The 12,092-nt window shown below is 36.3% G+C and overlaps 1 protein-coding gene across 1 annotated transcript; it reads right to left on the bottom strand.

The window, feature by feature from the left end:
• Positions 1–1,264: 1,264 nt before the first annotated feature.
• LOC114733322 (phospholipase D delta) lies at positions 1,265–7,433 on the bottom strand. Its single transcript, XM_028920767.1, has 10 exons — positions 6,362–7,433; positions 6,092–6,208; positions 5,515–5,709; positions 4,221–4,526; positions 4,035–4,103; positions 3,678–3,825; positions 3,390–3,538; positions 3,077–3,229; positions 2,441–2,641; positions 1,265–1,730 (listed from the first exon to the last, which is right to left on the bottom strand). The coding sequence occupies exons 1-10, from the start codon at positions 7,274–7,276 to the stop codon at positions 1,434–1,436; spliced, it is 2,550 nt and encodes an 849-aa protein (XP_028776600.1). The 5' UTR covers positions 7,277–7,433; the 3' UTR covers positions 1,265–1,433.
• Between the last annotated feature and the right edge of the window lie 4,659 nt (positions 7,434–12,092).

Here is a 12,092-nt window from a genome sequence, read left to right as displayed (position 1 = left end):
TATAGTTTTAATTTTTGACGAATAAAATTTCTAATTAAGCAGGTATTTTTTAATCAAAATTTCCTTAATTTTATATGAATTAAAATAAAAAAATTAAAAATTTAAAGTAAGATAATATTAAATATAAACTATCCAATTTTAAGGCAATTCAGATTTTGTGATTATTACCAATGAGCACCTAAACTCATTCTTAAATAATGAGTTCATTATTTAAAAAATATAAGTTAAAAACTTTAATTTTAAACCATAAAAACGGTGTGTTAGATTTCTAGCCCTAGTTCCACCTTATAGTCTTTTTTATTTTTAAAAAAATCTATAATCCTCTAATTATCATTGAAAACACAAATCATTAGCAATAAATTAAAGTATATTTTTAGTTTTTTTTAACCCTAAATAATGTTTTAATTTAGTTAGTTTCATCCTTTCAATCTGAGAATCATTAACAAAAAATGATCTTAATAAATCTTGAATGTGGATAAATCATTCTTAAATATTAACATTTTAAATTTATTTTTTAAAACAACCATAATTGTTTAAAAAACACCATTTAAAACAAACAATATTAAGATTAAATGACTAAAAATATTTTTTTAAAAATTAAATTATCAAAATTGAAATTTTATGTAAAGCTAAAAGAATAAAACAACAAACTTTTAAATGTTAAAACAAAAAACAATAATTTTATCGGCATTAAATCGAAAGATCTTCCAACCAATATTTTTCTGTGAACCAAAAAGTTTACCAGTATCACGGATGAATCGAGATGAATTAACAATTAAAATCCCATCCATCAATGCTCACCCTGTCTGGTCTTGCCGGGACCACCTAATGCAATATTCGACTGAAATTCAGGACAATTTTTTTTTTCAAAAAAAAAAATCCCAATCTTCATACATAACTTGTATTTTAAACAAAGTCAATACAAGATGAATCCAGTCTTCGCCCCATATGCCTATGGTTTAGGAAATTATAAATGATGAAATTTTGATCTATAATCTATAATTAAAGACATTTGTTTCAAACTAAACTGTTAAGATATACTTCAATGTTCTCAGCTCAATATTCATAACATAGACAACTACTCACCACCCCCCCCCCCGGGGTTCAGGGTGCTTTAAGAGAGAGTAAAACAGCCATGGACTGGTTAGATACCCACGTACTCCAATCAGACAATAAAAGAAAAGAATATATTACTACTATAAAATTATGGAAAAATAATTGACAGTATTTTTTTGGGGGGGGGGGGAGGGGAAGATACGGCCAATGAAAAACTCTACACATTATATCATGCCAGTGTCATCTCTGTCTATGAATGACTACCAGGTTAGAGATTCACGTTGAAAAATAAGAACTTATTCACCCCCTTTCTCCCTCATTCCTCTTTGCCATTTACCAATCTGAAGCAATCATTTATGAACAAGAACTCTAGAAAACTATGTTGTTAGAATATCAGGAATTCTAGGGAAATGAGATCCCATAACTTTCCCGCCAACGTCCACAAAAGCCTCATATTCCGGCAAAGGGCTGACCTTCCCATCAGCATCTACTTGTACAGGATACTTCAAAATATGTCCCTGCAATAATGAGAAGTTTTCTGACGCGTATCTTCTCCAATTCTCTTCCGCAGTGGAGTTCACCTTACGCACACATTCCAAACTCTCTGGTTCTTCAAAATCTGAGTCTAACAACCCAAGATGCTCCGCCCACAGTGACATTCTGTAACCATAAATCTGCAGCCACCAAAAACATGAATTCATCCATCTCATACTATGCAACACAGAACTGAAGGCACGATATGGTGTGGACACAAGGTTTTAACTACTACAAGGTGAGGCCCCATGTATTGTAGATGTAAGGAACGAGGCACACTCTTCAAAACTTGTGAACAGTAAAGTTTGTTCCAGATTTTTTATTTTATTTTTGAGATTAATGATATTGATACATGAATTTAGAAAAGTCATGTCAAATACAATAAGTATTCATTCTTAAAAAAATCAGTACTTCGTCGATCTCATGAAAAGGAACATCATATGGTAAGGTGTTGGAGATTCCAGGTTGACCTTTGAGGCATCAAATAATCACCTATTCTCCACTCATGGATGAAGGAAGGACATGTTCCAGATATACCAATATCATGAAAAATGAGAGAAATCCAGGGTTATAACAATGAAAAGTCCACCCAGCCAAGATCTTATTTTTGCTCATCTATAACGTCATCCAGTAATTTAGTAAATCAGAGAAAGTAATCATTCAGTACAAGATAAAGGTGGATCCCAGCTTTGCTTGTGTATAACATAATATGTATGTACTATGATTTTCATAAATTGAGGAAACGTGGTTATTTGGTATGAGTTATGTGATTTTTAGGTCATTGATGAGGCGTGCAATTTGTAACTAGTAAAAGAAGGGGTCAGAAAAAATATCTTTGCCAAACACAAACCTGACCACGTGGATGTCTTTTCCTAGCAAACCACGTGTGATGAGGTTGATATGCACCCATAACTATCTCAGTATCTTTTGTGCCAGCCATAGACCTTTGATTTATATTAGCAGATCCCACCATAACATACTCATCATCAACAATCATCCCCTTAGCATGCACATAAATCATAAATCGGTGATACTTATGTGAATCGGAGACCTGATAATAAAAATTTGATTACAGTTAGTTCTTGAACTGCAACAAAATTTAAGTTTGTTAACTAAACAAGGATTTCACCATGTCATGCACCTTCATATAACCAAGTAAAAATTATTTGACAAGCATGCCAAGGACATAGCTGCTGAATGCAGTAACCAAGCCCATTGAAAACTAGCATATTTATGCCAGAGCTCCTTCTTCGTAAAAGCATAACCACAGTGAAAACAAAATCTAGCACCCTTTACAGCCAAATTTGGGAAAAGATGCATGCTGGGTGAAATCAAAAGAAGTAAATGCATTTGTCCTTTTTTCATATCGTGAAAACCAATGACATATGGTTAACATATCTAAGAACTTCATCTTCAGGAGAAGAAAGAAAAAGTCATCATGTGCTTAGTGCATTGACTAGATGAACATTGTGTTTGAAATAATTACCAAAGCACCGTTTGAACTGGAGTTCTCTTCATGGAATTCTTCCCGGTTTCCAAGGCAATAGAAGTTGAGGTAATCTTGTGGATGCAAATCAACAAGTTGCATTGATTTCAATTCTCTTGCAACAACATCATACATCATTTTCATTGTCTGGCTCTGAATACAGCAAAGGTAGAGCTGAGAATACATAATTGCCATTGCCTATCGCTGTTAATTTTAAGATCTTTAAAGCATTATACACTTCATGCTTGTATACACCATAGAATTCCATCTTTGGACAAGTTTCTAAACTTTACACCTCATGTAGTCGTAATACCTGCCAAAAGAGGATTTCTTGCATTGCTGCTGAATTAGGGTCACCCTCTGGCCACATTGGTAAAACAATATACACTGCAAATCTCTCCTTGGCTCTGATTTTACTAGCAATTTTGAGTGCCAGTTCCATTGGGATGAGATTATCAGCTCCTGCAAATATGACAACATATGACTAGGCAACAATTAAAATCAAGTAATACAGACAAAAAATTTAAACTGCTAGAAATGGCTAAGCTGTGTTTTAAAAGAAAGAAGCACCATAGACAACCATTGTACATTTTAAGACTACCTGCATCCTTATAAGATGGCCAAGCATAAGATGATCCAAGAAAATATTGGTTTTCAATATAGATAAAGTGTTGAGCAGATCTGATCGCTTGAATATATCCTGTTTGAATGCTTTTATCTATTATTAAATTTTTAGCGCAGGTAAGATTCTGCATCAAAATAAACTCGTTAGAAGCTGTGGTACATGATTCATATCACTCTAGTACCTAATATATTAAACTTCATATATAGGTCCCTAAACTGGATATACAGGTCTTTATCACAAGCAAGTGATAGAGAGTACTTGAGTAAGAATATTTTCAGTTATCTGTACAATAGGATGAGTTTGAAAGGAAAGAAATGGCAGTAATACGTAAACCTGGGACTGAGCAATATCGACCCTTTTGGGAAACCCTTTCAGAGATCCTGAGTCGATGGAGCGGAATATCTGTAAAATCATATAACTGAATAAGAATTGGGAAGTGTGTTAAAAACGAAAGATCCCCCAAAACAAAAACTGATTAACTTACTGTAACATAAATCAGCCAAACTAGTGTTTTCTAACCTGAACGTGCCAGTTATCAGTATCATCTTCGCTGTTGACCCATAGTAGAGGATTATCTCCTGGAACAGTTGTGCTACCATCCTTTGATCGAGGCAAGGAAGGACTTAATATCCATGAGATGCGTTCTATTTTCAGCAAAGCATCATCATGCCAATGGGAAGCCTTTTTGAAAAGTATTCCAAACTCTTTCCACTTTGTTGCTTTTCTCCAACGCTGCTCAAAATTAAGAAGAACATCATATGCGGCAGGCCCATCGATCCTGCAATGCAAATCATGCCATGGTTGCCTAGGAGCCCTTGTTCCAGCCTATCAAAAACATAATATATATAAGCCGCCACCATAAATTGAATGATATAAAAAAAAATTTTTTGAGAGAAAAATTAAAAATTCAGTTTATTAGGATCATATAAAACACTATGGCCAATGCATGCTAATTACAAAAAATGACTGTAAAATAGAATAAAACTTTTTGCAGAGTATGATAATGTCTAGGCAATAGAAAGTATTAGGCTATAAGGTAATATCAAACAGTACTGCATAATTGGAGATAACATTTATGAAAAGTGCACAACTCATTCCTTCCCACTCTCTCCTCTGATCAAGACCTACACAGCTGACATCTCAAACTGTTCTATTGCTTCATTTATTTAGAGAGAAAAAAACTAGAAGAAGAAGAAGGTTAAGTTACGAATTTCAATTTAGATTTGCATTTGAGAAATAGGATATAATTCACAACTTCCACGTTCCAGCGGTGGTCAAAATATGAATAATGGAGTGTAAAAACAATTTTTGTGCAATATAATCAGTGTAGGCAGTCCAGCTAGTAACTAGGGGTTTGCTGCTACGCTGTGGATAGCCGTAACACAAATTCTATTGAGAAGTCTATATACTTATTCACCAAAACATAGATAATGGAGAGTTTGGACTACACCTTTCTTACTTTCTAAATGCTACCTCCGGTCCTTAATATAAAAACTAATTTAACATTCAATTTAGTCCTAAATACAAGATCCCAATTCACTTTGTCTCTCATATTTGTTCATTTTTTCCAAAATAGTCTTTGTAGTAGTTTCATATATTAAAGATTCCATCAAATGATAGTTCTAACTAATACACATGATTAACAAGGTATTCTAAGAAAGATAACACCTATTTATTATAAATAACTAACTAAACAAACTTTCTTAATCTACTCAAATTAGTCAACTAACTCTTGTATTAAAGACTGGAGGTCGTAGAAGAAATATATGTAATGCTCAATGTATAAATATGTCCAACTGGGCTGACAACTTACTGAAAATGTAGGATTGTGAAAATCACCCGAAAATATAGTATCAAGATCACGAAATAGTCGATGCTCAGGTGTGTCATAGCGACCATCACATAGATCAAGCCCTCCTAGAAAAGCAGTTATCTTACGGTTATTACCAAAAGCCTGTGTGTCCACGAGGACGCATTTTTGGTGATGTGTGAAAATAGTTCCAACAACCTGTATGAATTCACACAAGCAATTATACAAAGTGTCTCTAAAGACGATTTAACAAAGATCGCTAATGAATTAAAGATATTAGCAAGTAGAGAAGTGAATAGGAATGTCAGAGTAAAAGAACATATTTTTGTCAAAACAGAGAACGAGTGAGTAGAAGGAAAATTTGAGATACATTCTCCATAAACCAGTTTACATTTACAAATACAGGGAATTTAAAAACCACAAAGAAATGGAAAATTGACACCTGAAAAAATTAGCTCATAAATCTTACTTTCACACCATATGCAGGAGATATTAAGTTTAAGCAACTAAGGAATTAATATCGTACAAAGTAAACCAAAAATAAAAGGTAAATCAAATTACTGAACGTCGAAACCATTACTTGTTGCTTCATGTAACTCAATTTGCTGCTAGCATACCGAGGTGCCAGAACACACATAATAGAAGAATGTTTAAAAAATTTCCTGGTTTCTTCATCATGTGTCTGCATTACTCCAGCCTGCACTGAAAGCTCGATTAACTTAGGACTCAATTCAAAAGTACTTCAGTACACTCGCTCAAATATGAACTAGCAAATAAAAGAAACACAAAAAATGCACTTTAAAATGGTATAACGTCTTATCAAAATTGAATTTGCGGGTCAGAGTCTCACCGACTTGAAGAACAACTTGTCATGGGAAGTCTTATCATCCCAAATCAGCAAGAGAACTCGCACCCCTTCTTCAGATTTGTATTTGAGCAGTTCTCCGAGAGTTAAATCCCCACCTCGTGGCAAAGGCCTGCTAGGTTCCCTCACAATCCTTACTTTGTGGTAGATTGACCAACCCACGAGATAAACCATATGATGAGCCTCAGATATAGCATAACAAATATCCTCCCAACATGTTCCATGCTTGTAAACCTCTCCCCCCTCTAGCTTTATCTCAGGTAGGATGCCATTAGGAACATGGGCATCTTGGTACAACCTCACCGAGCTTCCCTTCCGCAGAGGAAAATACGTTTGCATCACGCCCTTGTGTTCTGGATCAGCCGCAATGCCTCGTCGGTACAACAAGTTCTCTTCCACGGCTACGAACTTCATTTCTATACGAAGAGCAGTGTCTGGCTTGGTAGGCTTACCGGAAGAACCAAGAATGGGGAACCATCCGGCGATAAACTCACCGGAGGCAATTCTATGTGCAGGAATATTCACAGTTCCCACAACCTGAGCACCAAATACGTCGTCGTCTTTGACTCGAAATTCCAAATGCTCCACGGGGTGCGCCAAGGGGATACTGAACCGCTCGTTCCACTGAGGGTTCGGCATATTCTTTATCACACGCGTGCGAGCAACAGTAGACTGCGGCACCGAGACGGTGACGTATGAGTCGCTAGTGATAATCCTCCGGCGACGGCGGGTCTTCACGTCGTCAACGGAATGGAACTTGACAGTGTCACAGGCGGTGACACAACGGCGGAAATGCTGAGAGAAAACATCCATGTTGGGCAAGTTTCGAGCCTCAAAGATGGTCAAGTCCAGGTCGCCGTGAAGATAAATTATCCCCGTCTCGCCGCCGTTCTCCGACATTGTTCTGGCGCAGTTTGATTCAAACACTGAACCGATAACCAAAACGAAACCACGTGGGATTCTAAATGCTGACAAACGCTGTGAATGCGGTTTCTGGGTTCCGGATTACATCGCTTCCACGTCGCGGGCACGTTGCGCCTCGGTGGCGCCATCACTCGTTTTTGAGGATTTTTTAAAAACTTATCTGCCGGTTTCGATGCACAGTATTTATTTAAATTTTTTAATACCGCATTTTATTTTTGTGACGTTACATGAAAGAATTAGTCTTCTTTTTTTTTTTTTACTACGTAAGCTGTGAATTTATGTGTCTGAAAATTTTTTTAATTCCTTTTAGATATAATCCTGATAAAAGGAAAAAGTTAAGTTGCCATGATGATATTCTTTTTTATTTCACACGAATTTATAATTAAATATTATTATTTTTAATATAACAATCAGTGGACTAATTTGAATATATTAAAAAAATAATTAAGTTAGTTATTTATAATAAATAAGTATTATTTTTTGTAAAATATTCTTACTAATCAAATGTAATGGCTACAACTATAATTATTACAAAGACTACCTTAAAAAAAAGATAAATATGAGAAACAAAGTGGATTAAGGTGTTATATTTAGGACCAAAATAAAAATCAAATGAGTTCTTATATTAAAGATCAGAGGTAATAGTATTTTAAAAATAAAACATATGTGAAAAACTTGACATAATGAATATAAGAAACTTGATATAAGTAGTACCTGATAAATAAAGATATTTTGCAAAAAAATTGTTTATTAGAAGTTAGGGAAATTCATTCAATAAGATTATTTCTAGAAGCATATTTTTAAATACATAATTCTGAATTATGTATTATGATATACTCCTCCAATTTTTAATGTAAGATCTAATTAATTAATTTAAATATATTAAAAATATTAATTAAATTAGTTAATATAATATATATTTTTCTAAAATATCCTAAACATCTTTTTAATTTTTTATCCTCTTCTCTTATTTAATTATTATTAATAAAACATTTAACTTAAGAAAAAGTTAATAATTATATAAATAGATTTTATATTTAAAATTAATATTAACTTTTTAAAACAGAAAGAGAATTCTATTAAAAGGACAGAGAGCTTTATCCTACTATCCTATCAGCCGCACAAAACCACAGAGGCGACAAAACCCTACTACCAAGTACCAAATATATTTAAGGGAAAATTTCACTGTAGGACCGCAGAAGACAAAAAATTTCAAAGAGCCCCCAAAACATTCTGAAATCTCACTGCAGGACCAAGGGGCCAATCTGATATTAATTCCACAAGTGAAATGACGCCACTGCCCCTCATTTTACTTCCGCTGAAATTTGAAAATAAGGCGAAAAAGCGACGGTCAAAAGTCCTCCCGCTCTCTCTCTATATGCGAACGTAACCCGTGTGCGAAAAGTGTTCCCTCTCCCGCTCTGCGAACGTGCAACCACTCTGGGAAAACTGCTGCGTCTCTCGGTCTGCGAACGTGCTACCACTCTACGAAAAATCTGCCCTCTCCCGACTGCGAACGTGCTACCTCTGTGGGAAGATTCCTGCCTCTCGCAATCTGCGAAAAGTGTTCGACGTGGCCCCCAAAAATTCTATCAGCTTCAATCTGCGGGTTCGTGGTAATCACTAGAAGCGGAAGGAGAATAAGAAGAGGCCGACAAAGGAGGAAACTTGCAAGGCTATCGACAAAGAAGGAAGAAGCAGGGCGAGAAGAAGTCACTGATTTCCATTTGGTAAGCTTCGCGGTCCCCGTTAAATGCAGTAGATTTCTTGCATTTTGTTTTCATGGTAGGTTAAGGAGGAATGACCCACTGAAAGGTGGGTGTGTTTGGTAATGACATTTAGGTTCTAACCCAGGAATGATTACCAATGTGTCACATAGTGTTCGGCCATTTCCCTGACTGCCCTTTAGCAAATGCTCCTGATTTAGTGAGCGAACGCTTGTGAGTGTAGCATGAAGAGTTTGTGTGGGGGCTAAATAAGAAAGTTATTAATTATTTAGGGAAAAATTAGTGTTGGTAGTTAACTGCATTGCTATAGTGTTTGTAGGCATTTTGCAGGAATAAGGAAAAGAATTGGGAGGGGCAAATGTTGTCGTATGGATTAGGCAAATGAGTTTGTTTTGTTTGGTTTATCCCGTTGATCGTTGGAATGTGAGATTTTGTGGGCTAACAATGGGAGTTAGTCAATTGACGTGAAGAATTAGTTGACTAACCAGTTGCATGTGACAACCTCATGTGTGCATATATCTGTCAACTTAGGCAATTTACACGAAGAATCAGTAAATTACCAGCTATGTTTGTTGGAATCTGATTTGTAGTGGCCTCGCAAGGAAAATTAGGAAATTGACACGAGGAATTAGGGGTTTATCCAGTTAGCTTATGTCAAACAGTTTTCATGTTTCCGGGAATCTGTCAAGTTAGGAAATTTACATGGAGAATCAGTAAATTACCCAGAAAGTTTGTGGGAAATTGGTGTGCAGTTGCCTGACAGGGAAAATTAGGCAATTGACACCACGAGTGAGCTGGATTTCCACTTAGCTTATGTGTAACTGTTTGATGCGTGGTGGACTGAGAAAGTTAGGAAATTTACCTCGAAAATTAGTTAATTAACCACCTCTGCTGCATAATTGCATGTTTGTGGGAATGTGGTTTGCAGCGGCCTCACAGGGAAAATTAGGTGATTGAGACGAGCAATTAGGTGAATTTGCACTTAGCTTCTGTTTAAGTGGTTGATGTGTGGTGGACTCTGGAAGTTAGGGAATTTACATGAAAAATCAGTAAAGTAACAACTGGCAATTCAAAATTTCATGTTTGTTGGCATGTGATCCGTAGCGGGCCTCACAGGAGGAATTAGTCAATTGACACGAGGATTTAGGGGATTATCCGCGCAGCTCCTGTCTGACGGTTTCATATTTTTGTTGAATCTGTCAAGTTAGGAAATTTACATGGAGAATCAGTAAATTACCCACAAAGTTTGTGGGAAATTGGTGTGCAGTTGACTGACAGGGAAAATTAGGCAATTGACACCACGAGTGAGCTGGATTTCCACTTAGCTTATGTGTAACTGTTTGATGCGTGGTGGACTGAGAAAGTTAGGAAATTTACCTCGAAAATTAGTTAATTAACCACCTCTGCTGCATAATTGCATGTTTGTGGGAATGTGGTTTGCAGAGGCCTCACAGGGAAAATTAGGTGATTGAGACGAGCAATTAGGTGAATTTGCACTTAGCTTCTGTTTAAGTGGTTGATGTGTGGTGGACTCTGGAAGTTAGGGAATTTACATGAAAAATCAGTAAAGTAACAAAAACTCAATTCAAAATTTCATGTTTGTTGGCATGTGATCCGTAGCGGGCCTCACAGGAGGAATTAGTCAATTGACAAGAGGATTTAGGGGATTATCCGCGCAGCTCCTGTCTGACGGTTTCATATTTTTGTTGAATCTGTCAAGTTAGGAAATTTACATGGAGAATCAGTAAATTACCCACAAAGTTTGTGGGAAATTGGTGTGCAGTTGACTGACAGGGAAAATTAGGCAATAGACACCATGAGTGAGCTGGATTTCCACTTAGCTTATGTGTAACTGTTTGATGCGTGGTGGACTGAGAAAGTTAGGAAATTTACCTCGAAAATTAGTTAATTAACCACCTCTGCTGCATAATTGCATGTTTGTGGGAATGTGGTTTGCAGCGGCCTCACAGGGAAAATTAGGCAATTGACATGAGCAATTGGCAGAATTTTGACTGTTCGCCGGTGTAATTGTTTGATCTGTGTTGGAGTGTGAAAGTTAGGGAATTGACATGAAAAAGTAGTTAATTAACCACCTCTGTTGCATAATTTAATGTTAGTTGGAATCTGATATTTTGTGGCCTGACAATGAATGTTAGCTAATTTACACGAAGAATGGTGTCATTATCCAGTTAACCTGCATGTAACAATTTGATGTCCTGTCGTATGACAAGTTAAGGATTTAACAATAATAATTAGTGTGTATATAATTTCCGGGTTTATGTTACAAGAAATGTTTGGATGGTATGAATGTTGCTGTTTAATGTACTAACTAATGACTTTGTGATTATTGGATACAGGAAGAAGATGGGAAAAAAGGACGCACAAGTTACCGGCTGGAAAGTATTCAAGGGAGAATATTGGGAGCAAAAGAAGCAGGAGATGCATGGAAATATGGGAGCAATCATAGATGCGGCTTCAGCAATTTGGAGGGAGATGAGTGATGCTAACAGGGAGCCGTACAGGAAGAAGGAGGAACAGCTGATAGAGGAGAAGAAGAAGAAGGAGAAATATGTGTCCCCATTTTCTACTCGGTGCTCCCCCACAAAATTCAAGGAAGTGGCAAAGTTTATAAATGGCAAAGAAAATTTAAAGCGCAAGGTAGAAGAAATGGGGTTTGGTCATCTTCTTGGTATTACTTTGAATAAGTTGCCCAGAGATTTATGTCTGGAGTTGATTCATGCATATGACCCCCCAAGTAAACAAATTACCATAAGGGGGAAGACAAAGAAGGTCACGTGTACAGATGTTAGGAGGGTTCTTGGGTTACCAGATAAGGGCTCCAAAGTGAAGTTGGATGGCTTCAAGGATGAAGTAAATGAGCTGAAGAAGGACTATACTCCACTGACATATTCTCAAATTGCGGAGAAGATAAAGAGTGATGAAGAAGATGGAAACTTTGAATTCTATTTTGTTCTTTTCACAGTGGGCACTCTTCTTTGTCCCACGGGAAGTGCAAGTGTGAGTGACAAGGTGCTAAAAGTAATGGCCTGCACAGAAAATAACTG

Source organism: Neltuma alba, unplaced genomic scaffold (genome assembly GCF_004799145.2).
Source record: "Neltuma alba isolate B1F8T4 unplaced genomic scaffold, ASM479914v2 tig00012994_pilon, whole genome shotgun sequence".
Lineage (NCBI taxonomy): Eukaryota > Viridiplantae > Streptophyta > Magnoliopsida > Fabales > Fabaceae > Neltuma > Neltuma alba.
This window is presented reverse-complemented; position numbering and strand designations above follow the sequence as displayed.